This window comes from Plodia interpunctella, chromosome 27, assembly GCF_027563975.2.
Source record: "Plodia interpunctella isolate USDA-ARS_2022_Savannah chromosome 27, ilPloInte3.2, whole genome shotgun sequence".
Lineage (NCBI taxonomy): Eukaryota > Metazoa > Arthropoda > Insecta > Lepidoptera > Pyralidae > Plodia > Plodia interpunctella.
This window is the reverse complement of record NC_071320.1, coordinates 2,092,072-2,113,552: the sequence shown is the minus strand read 5'-3', so window position 1 is coordinate 2,113,552 and position 21,481 is coordinate 2,092,072. Positions and strand designations below refer to the sequence as shown.

At 37.5% G+C, this 21,481-nt stretch overlaps 1 protein-coding gene across 1 annotated transcript in view; it reads right to left on the bottom strand.

Moving 5' to 3' along the window:
• Positions 1 to 3,189: 3,189 nt before the first annotated feature.
• The window catches only part of LOC128681403 (uncharacterized), a 33,749-nt gene continuing 15,457 nt past the window's right edge, over positions 3,190 to 21,481 (bottom strand). Inside the window, exons 4-20 of the mRNA XM_053765263.2 lie at positions 20,302 to 20,440; positions 16,374 to 16,690; positions 15,378 to 15,731; positions 14,752 to 14,890; positions 13,483 to 13,634; positions 12,885 to 13,023; positions 12,560 to 12,741; positions 11,652 to 11,787; positions 11,115 to 11,279; positions 10,366 to 10,457; positions 9,203 to 9,739; positions 8,822 to 8,938; positions 8,307 to 8,373; positions 7,525 to 7,631; positions 6,251 to 6,412; positions 5,716 to 5,836; positions 3,190 to 5,148 (exon numbers count right to left, since the gene is read on the bottom strand). Coding sequence (XP_053621238.1) covers positions 4,035 to 5,148; positions 5,716 to 5,836; positions 6,251 to 6,412; positions 7,525 to 7,631; positions 8,307 to 8,373; positions 8,822 to 8,938; positions 9,203 to 9,739; positions 10,366 to 10,457; positions 11,115 to 11,279; positions 11,652 to 11,787; positions 12,560 to 12,741; positions 12,885 to 13,023; positions 13,483 to 13,634; positions 14,752 to 14,890; positions 15,378 to 15,731; positions 16,374 to 16,690; positions 20,302 to 20,440 — 4,040 coding nt within the window. The 3' untranslated portion in view covers positions 3,190 to 4,034. The remainder of the gene's footprint in view (positions 5,149 to 5,715; positions 5,837 to 6,250; positions 6,413 to 7,524; positions 7,632 to 8,306; positions 8,374 to 8,821; positions 8,939 to 9,202; positions 9,740 to 10,365; positions 10,458 to 11,114; positions 11,280 to 11,651; positions 11,788 to 12,559; positions 12,742 to 12,884; positions 13,024 to 13,482; positions 13,635 to 14,751; positions 14,891 to 15,377; positions 15,732 to 16,373; positions 16,691 to 20,301; positions 20,441 to 21,481) is intronic.

The following is a 21,481-nucleotide window of genomic DNA, read 5'->3' as shown; positions in this document are numbered from 1 at the left end:
TATCTCTGTGCCAAATCTCTGAGTTTATTGGTAACAAACAAAAATACAAATATTTCCTCTTTATAATAGGATGGATATGAAATGTTGGATAAAAGTAGTCTTTACTGACCTGAGTTCATTGACCCGCAAAGAGCAACAACTTGCAGTAATCAGAAAGATTGTACAAATATCACTTTTACTGTAGATCGGGTGAAAGTGGCTTTCCCCACTTTCGGGGTAAATTTGCGAATTTGACACGCGTTCAGGTTTCGGAGGTAATTTTTAGCGTTGCTAAATTATTTTTGTGATGCAACACTGAGAGTTTGGCCGCTGTAGAGCGCGCATAATCTTGCTGTAGGTAAATATTGTGTTTGTAACCTCAGACAGAAACGTTGTCCACAGAAAGCATGTTACGCCGAATTTTTTTTTACATCTCAAGTTACTTAAAGGTTATAAACATGTTCTTATCTAACCTAACTTAAAATTAAGTCAAGCGGAATTATGAACTGACCGATATTGTAATTGTAATTTATCTAGATTTGAAGAAACCAAAAAACAACATTTTCGCCGGAACGTGCTTTCGGTGATGAGTTTTTCTAAGAACTGTAGACACCCCTTTCGAGAGACACCACGATGCCTGCGGGCTACGTAAAAAATAAACATTTTATTAAATTTTTAAGTTACCGTTCTTCTGTCAAAGAATCATTATATTTTACCTACGTAGGTAGTTAAGCGATGCGTACAATCGAACGTTTAAGATTATGATTTTCTGTTGATTTTTGTTGATTTTAAAAAATTGAGAAAATTGATTAATTAATTAATTTACAACTTTATATAATTATCATTGCGGCATCTCTATATTTATTTAGTTAGATTCTTATTTTCTATGGACGTGCGTCGCTGTTTTATAATATGTCAAAATGTAACGTGTTGGGCCGACACTTTTATCTTAAAATATAGACAATCATGTACGTTCGTTTTCATATTTTATAGATAAGTATTATGATAAATGATCCCCTTAATACTTCTTTGGTTGTGGTCAAAAAGAAAGGTAACTGCAAACATGAATTGATGTAATCATGTGGTTGAATTATTATGTTACAGTCAACGTAACTCACCGTTCAGATTTACACCGTAAGAAACATACTTAAATAACAATTTTTGTTACTTATGTAATACTTAATTTGTTATGAGGAAATAATATAAATATATTCTACAATTAAAAAGAGGTAAGCGTTTGTGAGTTTGTGACTTTGTGAATTAGTATTTTTAAGCCGGGTAATCTCCGAAACTACCGAACGGATTTCAAAAATTCTTTCAACATTAGAAAAGTACATTATCCAAGATTGCTGTAGGCTATATTTTATCTCAAAATTCCCACGGGAGCAAAGCCCCGGGCAACATCTAGTAATAAATATGTATGTATGGACAAAAGACACAGATTGAGTGAGCCCAAAAGTAAGTTCGAGACTTGTGTTATGGGTTACTAACACTATATTTTGCAACATATACATATATAGATAAACATCATAATTAGGTAAGCATTATTCGTATACTTATTATGTATAACAGAAAAAAAATGGAATGATGTAATGTTGGAAGTATGGAAGAAGGTAGCATCAGTGAATGAGGAGCTAAATACTTATAGGTTAGGATGTTGATTGTTGATGGATAATTACCCATAAAACCCATATTACTGAAAGTTTGCTAAAAATGGTACTTAAAGGAATGAGTAAGGAGCAAATGTTATTACCTACTATTCCCACGGGAGAGAAACCCCATGACAGAGCTAGTATATTATTCATCAATAATGTTGTTATGTAAATGTCGTCGAGAATGTACTTTCGCAAGTGAAATGCATCGAATGCAATTAAGGCGATGACTTTAACAAGGGTTTGCAACTATAGTCCGTTTCATAAGCACGGAGGAAAATGTTCAATAACCTTTAATCTTTCGCAATGAAAAATAATCTTATTAGACTTACTTGTCGTATAGTGAAAGTCTGGAAAAGTTTTGGTCAACTAAATTGGTGATTTGCACGTACATGAAATTTACAGGAATACAGAAAAATCACAATACATATAAAATTAAAAAATGTATAATGTCAAAAACAGTCCGTCACTAACCCATCTAGGGTTAGTAACGGTTTTTTTTTTTTTACTTTTTTTGAAATAACGTGGGAGTGTCAAGTCATCGCCTTAACCCGACCAATTTACATAGACTTGTGGGAATATCGTCTCCGCATACAAATGCTGTCATAAAATATAACTTCACAGCATTTTACTTTCTACTCCGTTTCGCGCGTCTCCTCGACAATTTGTTGTGTAAACAAATTTAGCGGTAAAATCAGTTTTTATCTATACTATTATTATAAAGAGGCAAGCGTTTGTGAGTTTGTACCTATGTTTGAGGCGGGTAATCTCCGAAACTACCGAACCGATTTCAAAAATTCTTTCACCATTAGAAAGGTACATAGGCCAAGATTGCTATAGGCTATATGTTATTTCAAAATTCCCACGGGAGCGAAGCCCCGAGCAACATCTAGTACGGTATAATTTTGATGTTTACATGGCAATTAGTACTAACTTAGCGCCATTGAATCAATAGATAGTCTTAATGTCTGTCTGTGACACTTTTACAGCTAAAAAGCTTGACCAATTTAGGTAATAATAATTTTTGTATACTTACTTTTATTCTTTCAAGGTGTATTTCAGAGCGTTTGGATAATTACGATCCGTAAATTTTCTTGACGAAGGAATCATTTCCAAAATCAATAATTTACAAAATTGACATTACCACAGCACAGATTAATTATTTTAAAGTCAGATAGTAACATTAATTGTTTTTGTTAAAACCGAAAAGCGGTTTAAACGCCCTGAGAAAGTTCTATGACTTACTTGGATATAAAATTCGTAATTTCTTCAATAGGAACGTAAAAATAATAAAAACCTTTTAAGAAATGATATTTATTAAAAGTAATTAATCTTATAAATAGAACTTAAATATTAGATTGTAAAATTACAATACTTACGGTAACTACTTGATCATCACAAGACATTTTTTTATTTCAATACTGATGAAAAAATCTTGAAAATTTGAAATTTCTTATTATTGATCGTTAGCAAAAAATAGTTTAATATACTTTTATAAATATGCTAGTTTTAATAAACTCGCATATTTATAAAAGTATATTACATAGCCATATAAAAGTTAATACTTTCACACATAAATCTAAGTTACAATTATTACTGACCCTAATCTTAAATTAATAGAAGCTTATCGTCAATTCAACCCAAAAATCAATTTTTGGGTCCAACTGACAATTGTATGTTGCACCAAATACCTTTAAAATCGAATTATAAGACACAGAAATTGTATTAAATAACACAAGAAGTGTAGGTATTTTTTAAACTACTAAGCAGGAAAGCTGGCATGCGTCCCATCTGATGTTAAGTGGTCACCACAGCCTGCAATACCAGGGTGTCACACGCGCGTTGCCCACTTTATGGCCTAAGATCTTTTGCCACAGTACCCTGAATTACATTATAACTCAATCGAATCATTACACTCAATTCTAAATTTTCAATTGCGTATGAGTTAATATTTTGTAAGCTCTAGATATTTGCTATAAAATATATCAAATAACACTTCTGTTGCATTATTATTACAAATTCTGTGATCAAGCTACAATCAATCTATAGAGAAATAATAAATGAGGCGCTGTGTCCTTTTGGCTGGCAACACTGGGCGTTTACCAACCAATCAGACCATTCGGTATTGCCATAGATAAAAATAAATAAGAGGGTTTTGCAATCACAAAAATGTGGTTCGTTACAACGTTTACAGTTCTGTATAGAAAGACTGTATGTAAAACTAAAATATAATAATTATGAGATGTGAGATAGTCATCCAAAAAATAAAATAAACAAATATGTACGTAAAAAAATGTATACCCAAAGCGACTTTATTAAAACTAATTTTCTATGTCAATAACATTCATATAAATTGAAATCACAGCATATAAATAATAGCATTTAATATTACATTTTTTAAAGTTATATTTTTCTGGCAGTTTCGATATCCGGTTTAGTTCTCTCCCTTTCTAACAATCTCCTTCTCACTTCATCTGGATTATACCTTTTCCTATATACCCTTCTTACTCTCCTGACCGGGTTCACATTTCTCGCTTTTATAATTTTCTTTTTACCAAAGGTACTATTAGTTATCACTGAAGGAGCTCTTATGTCGTCTAAATGTCTAAATGTTTTAGGTTTTCTTGTGGTATTAGCAAAAATATCTCTTTGTTCCCTAATTGTTGCATCGTAAAACACTTTCCCATTAACTATAGCCTTTCTTATATTTTCTGTTGTACTCAAAACTCTTGGTGGTCTAACGAACGTTGTCTCACTCACTTCTAAACTTTTATCTATACCTTTCTCTCTTTCTATCTCGTCTTTAGTGACTTTTTGTATTATACCCCTCCTTTCACCAGTTGTAGGAAATTTATTACCGAAATTGAAATCTACTGTGTCTTTGTCTACGGCAATGCTTTTGGCTTCTAGATCTTTTTGAGATCGCTTTTCTAATATAAGTTTTGAACCGCGACGCGATGCTAGCAATCTACCTATTGCTTCTATCTGTCTCTCTTCGGCTTCTAAAGTCTTTAAATCTGATTTTTTATCGCCTTTAACATCTTCAATGTTCAATACTTCAATGGCAGAAAAGTCATCAATTTTATCGTCAATTCCTTTGATGTTTTCCTTCTCTTTTTCTACTTTCGTATCAGTTTTGACTATTTCTACAACTGTGTTATTAGTTTTTGTGTCTTCTGTAACATCTGGTTTGGGATCAACTGGTTTGATTTCAACTTTAGGAGTAGTAGACGTCACTTTGTCTGTATTCAATTGGAATATATCAGTTTTTGGTTTGTCATCAAAATCTTTGGTTCTCTCGTCTCTTTGACTTCTACTCTCAAGTTTTAATTCAGGTTTTTCAGTTGTTCTAATAACTAGTGGGGGTTGTGATGGTGGGATGTCTCTAGGAGGGTTTTTCTGATTATTTTCTGGTCTAGGGTTGTATCTTTCGGTGGTTGTTGACTGAGTTTCATTGTACCGGAAGTATGTCATGTTTGGTGGAGGGCCTTTGTGGAGGTACGCTACTGGCCAGTACCTGACAGATAGATGGTATAAAATACATTGATTTTGGTAAAAATATTTTGAAATAATTTGGCGTAATAGGCATAATTGATTTTTGGCATACGGGCAAATGTAGCATAATCAACTTTTAGGTTAGGTAAGTAATGCTATGAAATAATTATGCATAAACCGTTATGCGTAAGAACGTTATGCTTAAAAATCATTATGCCATAATACAATATGCCTCAGCGCTACGGTTCATATCGTGGACATCGTTTATATCAAGCATACACTATATAATAATAATGGGTTTCTATCATCAGTAATGTGGTTGTGATGTAATATTCAATGCGAGGATGGGGCACCAAACATTGCCATATGCTATACTAGCTTTGCCCCGGGGCTTCGCTCCCATGGGAATTTCGGGTACCCTATGTATTATTCCAGGTTATATTCTACCCGTGTACCAAATTTCATAACAATCTGTCCAGTAGATTTTGCGTGAAAGAGTAACAAACATACCACACACATATCTTCACAAACTTTCGCATTTGTAATATTAGTAGGATATATAATCATGGAACTATGTAGTTTAACAAACCTGGGTGCCCCCAATCCCCCAGGTACTTGTGGGTCGAAGTCCTGTCCGTTGAGGGGGAGCCACTGGGCCGAGGGCGGGCGCGCGGGGCCGGGGCGGCCGGCTGGGGGCACGCGGGTGTAGCCTGAGAACAAATACTACATAATACACAAAGATAGGATAGTAACAGATTCTAACAAGAGTGTACGTTGAAGCCCGAGATGGAGTTGAGGGCCGCTAAAACTCAAATGAACCTTTCTCAGAATCACACTATCTATTGAGTAAAGTCGAATATCAATCAGTCCGGTAGTCTTTCAGTTTGTCGCGTTCATACAGATAGACGCAACAAGGGGATTTTTGTTTTTTGTTTTCGCGCATTTTCTATGTCAACACACACTTGACGTTTACACTCTTAACTCTGTTACTTTATTATCTGTGCACGTGCGTTGGCAATTAAAGTTTTCAGTTAAGTATTAAAACAGTATATTGCAGTTTAATTCATTAATTTAGACTTTCTATTTTTATTCTATTTCATCTGGCAAAAGGATGACGAATGTACCTGGCAAAGGATTCCCAAACTTATCGTAATACGCCTGAGGTCCATTTTTGTACAGCTCGTCCCAGTATCTGCGGTCGTTTTCAGACAAGTAAGGTCCGGGTGGCCGAGTATCGCGAGTATCGTACGGACGATCCCAACGATCCGGATATGGGGGTGGGTTTACTGAAATATTAAAAAATATATATTTAAAAAAAAATACACAATTATATATAATTAGCTTTTGCCCGCGGCTTCGCGAGCTTGAATCCCAACGGGAGCAGTTATTTTTCCGGGTACTCTTCAAACTACATGTATGCAAAATTTCAAGAAGATTGGTTGAGTAGATAAAGCGTGAAGAGGTAACAAACAAACTTACTTTCGCATTTATAATATTAGTTAGGATTAAAATTTTGTAGATTCGGCTATGATTTTACAATCCGACGTGATCCCTCTTTGATAATGCTATTATTGCCTGGAAGCTGCCAGCAGCTTCTGTATCATGAATGATTAGCTAGTTAACCATATTCTATATGTGAAACACAATTTTTAACCATAACTTCTAAGTTACATATTATCTTTTAAGTTACTTATTATAGACTATCAGAGCGCGAAGTGGGGTTTTCATTTCACTTCTCACTATCGAGTCGATTCGAAGTGAGAAGCAGCGAACAAATCACATTGCGGTGTGGTTGTCGTTCCATCACAATGGCGCACTGTGATTGGTTAGCTGCGTCTTACTGCGAATCAACCACTCAGATACTTTATCGGCAAGCAGTGAAACAGAAGGCCTACCACGAAAAATACAAACTCGTAGCACGTTACTAACGTTCACATGCTGTCTCTTTTCCCCATATCGTGTAAACAAAGAGATCGTGTGTCATAGTATTAGTGTCATAGAGTAAAGAGGTTTTATTATAATAGAAATAAACAAGTGATGTTTTATCTCCATCTTCTTCATAGTCGTATTACTCATGGCTGAGGGTCGTGGTCTTTACGTGGAATTAAACACACATAACAACTTTCTTGGCATTAGTAATGGAGTGGTTTGCCATTTCACACACAAGTTAATAATCAACCAGTGTGCAGGTTTCCTCACGATGTTGTAGCCGATTAAAAACTACTATACATGAGTCAGATTGGTATACAAACTCATGTGGCACGATTAGGATTCGAACCAGGAACTTTTTATTGTCTTAACCATTACGCCACCAGCGCTTCATCTCCATACCCTGTGCTTATTTGTGTGCACAAAGAGCTACAAACTACTGGCATTTCGGAGCGATCAATAGAAGTACCTTTAGGTCGTTGCGCCTGCACCGGATGCGGCGCGTTGTGTTGGTGGTAGGGATAGTATTTATCGCTGCACGGACGCCATTGGTCCTCGTTTGGTCCCACGTAACACCTGAAAAGTAAATAAATTATTTATTTATTTATACCAATAACATAAACCGTGTAATTTTTTTTATTACCTTAAAAATAAAACTAAGTACTTAGTTTACAATATTAATATGTACAGACATAATTTTGCGTGATGCGTGAACAAACATACAGACAGAAAGACAGACAGACAAGAATTTTTAAAAATAATTGTTTTTGCTTCTTTTAATCCCATAAAGACCTCCCATAGTTATTTTTCATTAATATCTCATATGTACAGACATAACCTATTTACTGTTTTATTATATGTATATCTATACATATATATCTATACTTATGAACAATAACTATGGGAGATCTTTATAGGATTAAAAGAAGCAAAAACAATTCATTTTAAAAATTCTTGTCTGTCTTTCTGTCTGTATGTTTGTTCACGCATCACGCAAAATCTACTGGATGGAATTTGATGCGGTTTTCACAATCGTATAGTGGATGGTCTAACTTACAATCTGGTATAGGTTTCATCGCGATACGTTGCTTAGAACCTGAGATGTTGACAATAATATGTTATGTGCGGTCGCATGAAGTAAGCATAAATTGTATACAACTGAGAAATAAGTAAATTGAATATACATACATAAGTACTTTAATAAAACAGAAAATATACAAATCGGAATAAAAATGAGATAAAATTACTCACCAAGGCTTGTGGAATCCTTCACTATATCCACATCTGTGTGTCGGTGAGCAACAGTAGTCCCATGATCCTGAAATATCAGATTTATTGAGATTACTAGCTGTTTACCCGCGGCTTCGCCCGTATTTAAACGGGAACTCTCCGCCCTCCGGAACAGTTTTTTGAAACATCCATAGCGCATTTAAAATATACACAACGCCATCTAGTGTTTTTATAGCAAAGTTTGTTTTATTAGCGTGTATCACCACCTAATTGAGCGCCACCTATAATATAATACAGCTTTTTATAATAGAATACGGGAACAATCGTTTTTTCCAAATCAAATCATTTATTCAGAAATTAGACCTTCACAGGTACTTTTTCACGTTAATTTCTATATTAAATAGTTATTTCTCACTCATCATTTGTAGCTTACAAATAGAAGTACCTTTAGGAGTTGCTCATGTGCCTCAAGTGACTTGAATATCTGTTTGTTAAATATAAACTCGTCAAAAAGTAACGCTCAACAAAATTCTCACCGACTTCTCCCCCCTCAGGTTCGCACGCCCAGTGTCCGGCGACGGCATTGCGCGCGCACGCGGTGCCGGCGCGACACGGAAACCCGGAAACTGTGTAATGTCTCCACGACACTGTTACTGAAATTCAATAATGAATAAACTGATTTCGATGAAATTTGGCAGAGGCGAGTACTATACAAAATATCGTTATTTCCCATAAAAACAATGACTAAATATTATACTATAATGTATACGTATGTTAAGGCCATAGATAAAAGAAAAATATATAAAGGTTACGGCTTAATCCCGAAGTGCGGCTAGACCTAGTAGTTTTTGAGTTTATCGCGAACAGACAGACAGAAACGGGACTTTTATAATATAAGGATAGATAAGGATACTTACTTGGTCCACCTTCTTCTTTGTCAGCTGGATAACCGGGTTTTTGTGGTATTTGATTCGGAGGTCCGTAATCCGGTTTTGGCTCATACGGTCTATTACCTGGTAAATAACCGGGTTTATAGCCGGGCGGTTCTGATGGCGGATATCCGGGTTTGAAACCGGAGTCTGTGTATATTGGTTTATAATCTGGGCCTGTTGGAGGTTCTGGGAAGTAAGTAGGTTTATATCCAGGTCCAGTAGGTCCAGATGGGTAATCAGGCCTATAACTAGGCTTATAATCTGGTCTATTTGCATCCGGTATATACCCGGGTTTATACCCCGTTTCAGGGTAATTAGGTGCAGTAGGCCTGTAAACCGGTTTTGGAGCCGGTTCCGGTAGATATCCGGGTCCGGTGTCCAGATATCCGGGCCGATAACCGGAATGTTCCGTTTTGAAGGGGCTTGGTCCAGGGTATTGTTTGGGCGGTTCCGGTCCTGTTGGATAATTGGGTTTATACCCGGGTCCGCTTGGAGGGCCGGAGCTGGGTACATATGGTGTTTCTGAAAATGGGTACGAAAAACGTTCAAACAAAATCAAAATATCTTATTTTATTTCAAATGACAAGCTTAAGTATCTGCATATTCATATTCTGCCGGTTAGGCATAAGTGTATTAAGGGCCTATTTCGTCAATTTCTGAAAAAAAGTCTCTGTCACTCTCTTCTGAGCATATACCCGATTGATTCCACAGCCGTTTGAGCGTCGGAGTCCAGGGTCCGCTTTCCTACTTTTTCGTCTCCACTTCGCACGACGTAGTCGGCATCCCTAGTTGTCAGACCATTGACACGCATATCATCCTTGACGACATCAAGCCAGCACTTCTTGGGTTTGCCCCTTCTGCCAGGGCCAGACTGGAGCGACATAGCCAGACATTTGTTTCCTACGTGATTTACCGGTCTACGCAAAACTTTGCCTTACCAGCGCCAAATCTTACACTGCCTGTTTTAGACATAGCTTTTTTGATATACGACCTCGATAGTTTACTTAAACAACATCCCTGTTTGACGGATATTGGATTAATCATCCAACAAATTCTTGTTTATTGGAGTTGTTACTACGAACACTGTATGTATAGGCCACAGAGGTCGCCTCGAGAGAGAGACATTACAAGGATTAAAAAAAAATTACCCCCAGCAGTGGGTAAATACCCTGGAGATCCGGATCCGGTGACCGGATAGCGGTCTTGGGGTAGTGGTCTAGGTAGCTCGTCCGATGGATGGCTGGAATTCGAGAAAATATCACCTTTAATAGGTGGTTCTCAGAGCGTTTCGACCGCTGCGGCCGCGCTGTCATTACGATCCGTCAATTTTCAATCGTTTCCAAAACCAATCATTCATAAAATTGGCATTACCACAGTACAGTTTAATTATTTTAAAGTCTGATAGTAAAACTAGTTCTTGTCGTTGTTTAAAATTTAAATTATTATAATGGCAGCGCGTCCGCAGCGGTCGAATCGTTCTGTGAAACACCCAATACATATTGTAACACGGGATTTAGAATATCATCCTTTACTTTAGTCGCTAAACGTGTTGTTTATAAAAGGTGATTTTTAAAATCATCAAGATAGCTGGCATCATAAACAATGACGTAAGTTCGACGATTTTATCGTGTTCATGATTCGTAAAATTTTACTTTCAAACCAAAACAAATCTCTTCAATTATCTGTTCCAATGCTAAACACTCGATGTGAATCGCCTGTGAAGCGGGCGGGTGAGGTGGGACGGCCCATCTGTTTAGCTGTGAAAGCGTGACAGATAAATTTTCACATTTACTATTTAGTATTTTAATTTAATATTTTACGCAACGCGCTTCGCGGCGCCACAGGCCAGCTGGAGCATATGAAGATTAGAAAGAGAGAGAGAATAAGTATTACTCACTCATAATCCGAGTTTCCATGGATCTTCCTCCAACATTCTCCATTGAACAAATCAAAAGCGAACAACCAATCATCGGTAGAGTGCTCATAATCTACTCCTCTTTGAAGGTCGAACAGTCTGATTTCTGATAGTAAGCAGTTATCTGTACCAGGGGGGGCGTTACTTCTGTGGAAGATAGGAGAGTTAATTATACAGGATGTTGTAAAGAAGGTGATCGTAAGGACGTTTTATTCATTATTTGTATGTATTTTACAAAAATATTTACCTACACCTACATATTAACTTATGTAACTTCGCATTTATCTATAAAATTTTCCATATTCAACTATCCAACGTATGTAATACTTAGCAATATGCTTCGTCATTACGGAAACTAATTCGCAACACGCTTCGTCAAATCTTCACAGAGGAAAAACATCCGCGAGAAAATCGCGTCAAATCTAAAAACGTGACGAAGCGTGTCGCGATAATTTTCGGAGGAAAAATATCTGCAACAGGCTTCGTCAAAATAAATCATTAAATTATATGGTCACGTACTTATAAGAGAAGCTGAGACATTTAAATGGTGCTTCTGTACAAGCATGGCCGCACGCCTCCTCGCTGCGGGCCAACGCCTGGCCCCGAACCGATGAAGTTTTGAGTCGCGCAGCGTTGTCGTATTGGAGGTAGCACTCTGAAGTACAATTATCATTACTTTCACTAACAAGATTGGCTACGCACAAATGACGATATCCGTGGCGTAATGGTCACCACCACTCCCGCCCGCTATTTGGAGGTCCTGCGTTCGATTCCCAGCGCGAGAAAATATTTGTACCTGTGACCACAAATATTTGTCTGCGGTTCTGGGTGTATTGTGTCAGTTTCTGTGTTTGTGCCATAGTCATAAGCGAAAACACAGCGAGTATAAAATCGTTGCGATCTCGCTATTTCCTTTTTTTAACAGTAAACATTTTTAGGTGAGTATTTCCCGCTCTCTATGTATATAAGACCTCTTCCTAGGATGTATTAAAAGGCAAATGATGGCCCTTAACCTCTGATAGGCAACAAAATCATTACCAAAGAGGGTTGTATGCGGCCGGTCGGTAAATCATAGAATTAAAAAAAACTTTTTGGCAGTAACAGTGACGAGTGACAGTGAAGAGGGACAGGGGGGGAAGAAGTGGAGGGGAGGATGTTAGAATGCAGTGTCTATGAAAAATATTATACATGAGTCTGGTGTAAAAACTCATGTAACATGAGTAGGATTTGAAGCTGGTACCTTTCGAACGCAGGCCTAGGTCTTAAACACTTGACCTGGTGGTTAGAAGTTGGGTAGAAATGAAGACCATCGATGGGCCAAAGCTGATCAGGATCAGAGGCCGGATGGCAATCCACCGCTGGTAAAATGACATTGTTTGGGTGAAGTGAATGCGTGGATGAAGTGCTGAATGGATTATCAAACTCACGTGTCTCCTTATGCTGTGCATCATCATACAGTGCCGGCTCGCAGCCCCTGCCGTAGTTCCCTCTGGAGTACAGCTCGTGTCCAGCGTTGGGACGTAGACCACGGTTCACTTCCAGTGAAGTGGGAGGGGAAGATGTTAGAATGCAATTCTCGAGGTCGTCGCCGATTGTGGGGGAGTCGAATCTGCAGAGGTTGGAGTAAAAAGGATATTCTAAGCAAACACGGTTACCATAAAAATACTTCATAGTATTGTTATAGTAACTCGTATACTTACGTATAATAACGTTAAACATTCTTAGGCCACAGTAAACAAGTATACATGTTACCTGAAACTGAATCCTCGACAGAAGAAACCATGAGCCCTGATACATTCTGCTTCGCACGCGCCCAGACCGGCGACCGTGAGGGCGGCCCTCACTGCCGGCCCACCGACGGCCGCGCCAGAACGCACGTGCCAAAAGCATTCTGGAAATTCCTCATCGTCATTATCATCACTAACTCCCATTATACATTACTACTGCTGGGGCACAGGCTTTCCTTATAAATGGATAAGGACTCTGTCAACTATATTATGTTATTTGTTGGTACACAAAGCAGTTTTACTATTCTCTTCAAATGTGTAACTATAAACTGCGTTAGACTTTATCTAACAAAGAAAACTGAATTCGACTCAAGGTTTCGAACTGACTGACATGCAGCGATGGTCTTGCAACATCACGTAAACATCAGAGCCACTGTCAGCAATGGTACCAGTCATTATAAGGTTGCTGATAAAGAAAACTGAACCATACCGCTCTCGACACAAGTTTTATGACTGATTATATGGATGGATATGGTCGCGCATCATGTCTTGCGGCATCGCGTACACACCAGAGCCATTGTTCAGTACTCATAAGGTTGCAGACAAATAAAAATGAACCTTACCGCTCTCGACCCAAGGTTTAGGACTGATTGTCGCGCAGCCATGGTCTTGAGGCATCGCGTACACATCAGAGCCACTGTCAGCAGATAGCTCCAGACCTCGGTACGGTCTCTCGCTGAGGAAGCAGTTGTCTATGCCTCGCGAACTTGAATATCTAAAAGATATAGTGGAATTATCAACTATGTCACATACATACTCAATGGAAATAAATAAATCCAGGGAAAACAAACCCAGAAGGAGACAAACCTCTAGCTAGACTGAATCACCTTAAAGATTGGGTTCATTCAAGTAACTGGACGCTCTTCCGTGAAGCAGCTTCAAAAACTAGGATAACCATGATGGTCGCCAATCTTCGATGAGAAGCGGCGCCAGAAGGAGAGCTAACCAACTTTAGTGGAGTCTGCTCCACCCAGAATTCATTTATTCTGTCCAATAGTCACCTTCTCTCTCAATCCCATCTGAACACTTTTCTGGTTCCATTCTCAGTCAAGATGCATCAGAACTCAGGGACCGCTTCTTCATATTCTTCTCCACTTGGCACGAATTTCGCCGTCCTTAATTGCCACAAACGCACGCATATTTTCATCATCATTCTAAGAAGAATATTTATACTTTTGCAATTAATCTGCAGGTTAAATCTACAGGCAAACTGCGTAAAGCAGTGCTTGCGTTATTGTTTTTCGGTTTGAGGCGTATAATATAATATTTTCATCCATAATATTGGTCCATCGAGCCGGATAAATGTTATGGATGAAAATATTAATAGGACTGTAATTTATGGGGCTGAATAAAAGGTCCAGAGGTGATGAAATGCGTGTCTTCGTCCAGAGTGCGAGGGGAACAGAGAGAGAGGGAGAGCACGCGGGAAATATATCCAAAGACAATGACATAGACAATGCTAAAATGTTGCTATTTCCAACAAGTATGAGAGAGGCAGTTACTGTGTACTGTGGTAAAAGACCCTAGGCCATAAAGTCGGCAATGCACTTGATATCCTTGGTGTTGCCGGCGTCCATAGGCTGTGGTGACCATGCGCTATCAAGCGGGCCACAAGCCTGTTTGCCTGCTTGGAACCATCAGTGATTTATCGACAAACTGTCACATGTTGCTGTATGAGACACTTGAACTTTGAACTCTCTATGACAAGAGAAGATCTAAGGAAACATTTGAACTCTCTATCGCCGCAGCAGTCCATCTCACACTCCGCCTCGTTCCTGACTATCAGAGACCTGATGGAAACTATCAGTCTATCAGTGAGAACAAAGAGTCACCTGTAGCTGTAGGAGACACACTTGAACTCCCTCTCGCCGAAACAGGCCGCCTCACACTCCACCACGTTCCTGGCTATCAGAGATCTCCTGATGGCTCCCGTACCAAGAGACATGCCTGGTCGGCGGCGGGATGAGCAGTCTGTGAGGACAACTTTAAATTACAAATTGTGTGACAGTGGGCTGTGATAACCACTTTCCATCAGATGGGCTAGCCTGTTTGCCTGATTGATAGTATAACAAGTCTTCCATAACTCATTCTTCACGTGTTCCCAATTACACGCGCACGGCTGTGACGCAACGACGTCTAGAAATTTTAAGATTCCTGGCTTCAGCCCACCAATAATATTATTGCCTATCAGATACTAAACAATTTTATATGCCTATCAGATGTTGCCCGAGGCTTCGCTCACGTGGGAATTTTGAGATAAAATATTGCCTATAGCAATCATGGATTATGAACCTTTCTAATGGTGAAATAATTTTTTAATCGGTTCGGTAGTTCCGGAGATTACCCGCCTTAAACATACAAACTCTCAAACGCTTACTTCTTTATAATAAATAATGTATTTGATAAAGGTTCTATTTATTTACAACTGAATATAATATTTTTTTGAATAGAAACATACCTTTACTCGCTTCCTCGTTCCGGTCCTCGTAATAATGTTGCGTCTTCTTATAACCTTCAGAATCCAGTTCATTCCAGTTCAAACCAGAGCTATTCCAGCGTCCCCTCTTCCATGAACCATATCCGTATCTATGGCTCTCCCACGGTCGGTTTTTGTTCAAATCATTGTAGTCAAAATTGTTGTTTTGTAAGGGTTTGACTCCATAAGGTCTGTGGTGATCATCAGGAAGCCTCCAATAGTTTGTCGACTTGAAATAATCGTTCCTATCTTTGTAATATTCGTCGTAGCCGCCATAATATCCGCCATATTTCCCCCAGTTTTCTTGATCGTCATTACTGCGTGCTATGCCTGTGCCTATAGATTAGAGAGGTACAGAATAGTCAGTAGGTATAGACTGGTAAGCGTTGAAATAAAAGCATTAAAGGTTAATCAGAAAGGGAGATAGGAGACTGTTAAAACAGTCTTTGTGAATATTATATATAATAAAATAATATAATTTCTAGTAAAGTGGTTCTTATATTGGTCAGAAAGGTCTGACTTCGAGTCTCTAATTTAAAAATTAATAATAATAGTGATAAATAAACGTACTCCCACCTTAGTCATGAAATTCTCATTAATTCCTGTAAATACACTTTCGATTTTTTTTTTATTTTTAGATAAGATTTTTAAATTTTCTCATAATGCTCTCAACTTGAGAAAAAATATATCAATTTGGATGACAAATATTTAAAATTGAATTTTTGTTTAATTTACTGGTTTAATATTAGTTTGAAATCTACTTAATAATATTGTTTCAAATCAGTTAAATCGGAAAAAAATAACTACCATATTAAAATAAAAAAAACTAGATAAAGATATTTGAAAAAAGAAAAACGAAAATTATCCTCGAAATTTCGCAAGAAAGTCTAGGTCCACAAATGATACTACAAGACAAATACTAAAACATCTATATTAACCAAACTTAAGGACTATCCAAGAAATACGAATTATACTTACCAATCTGATACGGAATGAAATTCTCATATCCCCTTCTATTGCTCCCTCTTCTATCGTAAAACCTATCATACTCGTTATACCTACTTCCGAACCAATCCTGTCTATCCCAAGCCTTATTGGGCTTAGACGATAAAAATCCAGAATGTAATAAGCTCGGGCCTCTGAGAGACTCTGGGCAGTAGGGTTCTAAACTGTTCCTGTCTATTTCGTAAAAGTCATAATCTTTGTCGTCGACGAAGTCTCGTTGCAGGTCGAAGGCTTCGATGGGTTTCGTCATCAGCTCGCACAATCCCTTGCCGCGGAAGGTCGGGTCCAGTCTGGGAAAGAGAAATTGCTTTGGTTAACAATTAAATTTAGAATATCAACTCTATTTTTTTTTTGTACAGTTGAGGGCCTATAAACCTGTTCCTCCTTTGATAGTTAGTTATTTAGGTAGGATCAGGTTTATTTGTGCCCCTACTGTACGTACATAACTAATATTGTCACAATTTTTAATTCGTGCATATTTTTTATTATTTAAATCTTAATTTAATAAAAATGTCTATTCGTAGCTATTTATGAGTCTCTCACCTGTGCATGGTTGGCATCCCGGTTGCGTTCGGGGTTGTTAAGCCGCGAAGCCCGATATCAGCGTGAAAAAGCCAATAAAGCTACTTATGACAATACAGCAGTTTAACTGTATTTCTACATAAGTTTTTGTATGGAAATAATTAAATTCATACGCCCGACCGAAAAGGCGCAAAACAAAGCTGAGACGCCTTATCGCCATTTCTGTAACCAAAGTTACATAACGATACGCGGGGCTGAGGCAGACGGGTAGGGTAAACGCTCCGCTCCTACATCTAGTCGCTCTGTTCACAGATGAACCAAAAACGAAATAAGGAAGTTTTTTGACTGTTTTTTTCATCCTAAATCAGAGAATCGGATCGAAGTTATTGGTATCGGAGTTAGATTACTTTTTGCCGCGGGCGAAGCCGCGGACAAGCTCTATAGCTATATCGATAATTTAAATCAAATACATTTTTGACTCTCATATTATCTTGACAAATATGTTGAAAAGTAATAAAAGTTAAAGTGATGAAATTTTATAAAAACAAACGAACAAACACAGAGCAGATAAATCGGTTCACATGTCAAGCGGCGACCTTTATCTAATGCGCGCCAATTTTCGCATTCGTAATATTTGGGTCGGCCATTATGATCGAGCGATTCTCATCATCTTTTATGCAAATTACTATATGGTCGTTGTGTACAGAGACGGAGTTAGGGGTTAAGTTACTTATTATACCAATAATATTTTTCAGTAATATTCATTTATTAGTAGCTGCGCCCCAGGGCTTCGCTCCCGTGGGAATTTCAGGATAAAATGTAACCTATGCAACGTAGCCTACATGGGTAGAATAATAATGTGAAATAGTGTTATTCCAGTTTAAATTCTATTCGTGTTTCAAATTTCATAACAATCGGTTAACAAATTTTGGGTGAAAGAGTAACAAATATATATCATCATAAACATTTGAATTTATAATATTGGTAGAACTAGAGCAAGTTTGAAGCTGTTACATATAAAAATATAGATACAAGTTACGCCCTTCAGGGCTATTATAGGAAGAATATGCGAAGGCAATTAATGTCACTTCACTCACAAATAAAGTTTTACAAGTCACTGTTATTCAAGTTATTCTTATCATAATTAAAGTATAAAAACCTAAGACAAATGCCAGTGACTTATATTATAAACATTATTATTTTACTATATTTACATTATTTAAACATTATTTTATTTATAATATAGTATAAATATAAAAATTCGAAAGTATGGATTCGATGTGTGTTAGGATATTTATTATTACACAAAATTTATTGAATGATTTTGAATTAAATTTGGTACTCGGGTAGAATGCAAACTGCAAGCAACACTCGATGGCCCAACTAATTTTATAAACATTAGTATATTTTAAAAATGAAATTCTAGGCATTAATTCGTCTAGCGAGGCTTTTGTCCAGCAACGGAAGGTGGACAAAAAAAAATACATTAAAAAATTCACATGATAACAAGTTTTTTCAAACAAATTAACAAAACCAATTAGGTATTAAAACAAGTTGGTTAATTAAGGAATTTCCTATCGTAAATGAGTATTTGTTCCATTGTGAATTTGGTTCCTAGTCCGCCCCTGTATCGTTGTACACAAGGTGATCTTAGTACGTATGACAATGCTGATATAATGATAGCGGCGAGGCTGTCGGCATACTGTATAGCAATATTTACAATTACAATTTAGTTGAGTTATTTCTGTGTAATAACCAATTACACAAATATTAAACACCACTATACAGTTGTATACAGTTTAGTTTCATCTAACGAATTGTCATACGATGCATATATTTTTGTGATAATTATTCAAAATCCTTAATTTCAGTATACTCGATTATATGGGTGAAAAAATTTTCAGCTTGCTGTTTATGGATTACTAGATGCGCCCCGGGGCTTCGCTCACGCGGGAATTTCGGGATAAAAAGTATCATAATGTGTTATTCCAGGTTATATTCTATCAGTGTACCTAGTTTCATAAATAACGGTCCAGTAGATTTTGCGTGGAAAAATAACAAACATCACAAACTTTCTTAATATTTGTAAGATAGTAGGGTATCCGCCATATTAATTTTAACCCTTTTTCGACATTTTTGAGGTAAGAAATAAATATTTGAAAATTACCCGAAATATAGGGTGCGTGAAAAAATACAACGGGGAATCTTTTTTTAAAATACTTTATACTTAGGTATATTAAGTATCAGGAAACAAAGATTCTATCTACTCAACCAATCTTCTTGAAATTTTGCATACAAGTAGTTCAAAGTATGGATAAGGACGTAGGGTACATTTTGTCCCGGAAAAATAACAGTACCCATGTAAAACTTACGCGGGCCCTTAAATGTAAGTACCGATGGATAATTTATGTGAATTAGCTACATAATTACAGTTAGTACTCGTCGTGTCAGTGTAATGCCCTACGACATATAACCTAGTTGTGCAGGGGGCGTACAGAGAAGGGACGCACGAGTATATCAAGTGCCGACCTTAGATGCTAGCTAGGATTTTATTTAGATATTCATGCCGGCTATGGCTATATCTAACGGTTATTGAAGATACATTTGTTAGTCAAATAAAAAAAAACCCCGACTTTCTATATTCATTTCGCTACAACTTTTGAACGGCTGAACAGATTTTGATCCAACATATCTAAGAAACACCGCATAAAAAATTGCTATAAAAAAAACAATCCGCATCCAAATTGGTTCGCCCGTTGTGAGCTACACACTTAGCGGTCAAACTTATAACACCCCACTTTTTGCTTCGGGGGTTAAATATTGAAGCTGTTGAAGTTGAAGATGAAATAAAAGACAAGGTAAAACTTGTGTCGAATAGGGAGGTAAAATCTATGGCAGAATGAAATGAAACAGAATATGAAACAGAGTAGAATGGAAAATACTCCATCGACGAGAACCTCGTTCTTTCCCACGCGAACAATTATTTTTCCGGAATAAAAGGTACCCTAAGTCCTTCTCCATACTTCAAACTACATGCATGCAGAATTTCAAGAAGATTGGTCCAGTAGATAGAGCGTGAAGAGGAAACAAACAAACCTACTTTCGCATTTATAATATCAGTTAGGATGTTGGTGCTATAGGTACATTATCGCGATACAATTCGCCGAACTTTGGCGGATTCAGTATACATTACTGAATTTTCATTTTAGGTAATAAAAGCTCTCATACAAACTACGCAATCGGTCTTTAGTTCGGCGATATTGGGTAGCCTTAATGGTTAAGAATGCCCCGGAATGCCACAAGGAAGCCAAACCATGAGGAAAAACGACTATGAAGAAGAAAATATAACTAGTTGTAAGCAAGTACAAGTTGAACTTACCTATAGTTGAAGCTCTCGCAAGGGAACCTCCGCTCCTCAGCACATTCCCTCCTACAATCTTCCAGTCGCTCACAGTTGACAACTTTGCGAACAAAACTGCGAAGAGCTCGTCGGCCAGCCAGCACGCGACGGAAGCAGGCTGTAGACAAACAATTCTTCATTTTATGGCAGACTTTACTGATTAAGTATATCTGTATCACTCTCTCTCTCTCATATATGAGCGTTGTCCCTCTCTCATTTCGTCGTAGCCCAAGGTCCGCTTACCTACATTTTCGTCTACGATTGGCAGTAGACTTAGTTTATGTAATTAATTGACGTCATTAAGTGATGTATATCATCCTAAATTGAATAAAGAATTTTGGATTTGATTCGCACGGTCGTCGGTAACTTTGCTATGTGTATCTTTATTTACCATAAAGGCTCGTGCACACCGAACGCGTATCCAGCAAGTGCACAGCTAAATTGTGTGGAATTTAACGCATGTAACCGTGCAGCTAGCACAGGAATAAGGGTGCACAGGTCTTTAGTCACAAAATATAGTCAAGGGGTCAATTGGAATTCTTTATTTAAAAGCAAATGTCTATTATTCATTTGCTGCCTAAATTAAAATAATGCTTTAACGTTACGTCACATATAAAAAAAATGTCAACAAGTAACGCAGGTTCCCTGTAGAACGGTCACGGCCGCACTGGAGGGCGGCGGCCACAGGCCGGCGCACGCGATCGCGGGGTGCGACAAGTACGAGGGGTACGCGAGGTGCACGCGGATGTATTGATATCCAGGATCGGAGCCTGCACTCTATAATACTAAATTCTTTTCAAATTTTTCATAAAAGAAGGAAGGGCTAAGAAGGAAAATTTATGTTTTCTTATAGGTATTAGATTTCTCTTATGAGTTACTACTACACTACTCTGTAAAAATTCTTTATCTAGTGTGACATAATCTGTTATAATATATATTTTTTTGAATATTTGCTAATAAATAAAAGAAATTGTAAAATTGTGAGGTGGCGCCAGTGTGCGCCTATCCTAATCTCACCAAAAAGATAATTTTTTAAATTGTAAATAACAGAAGACATCAGTGCGGATGTTTAAGTAGCTCTTGATTGTTACTAATTGAAGATTGACTACTAAACGACTGGCCGCTTATATGACATACCCTCCTATGTATAGCATCATTG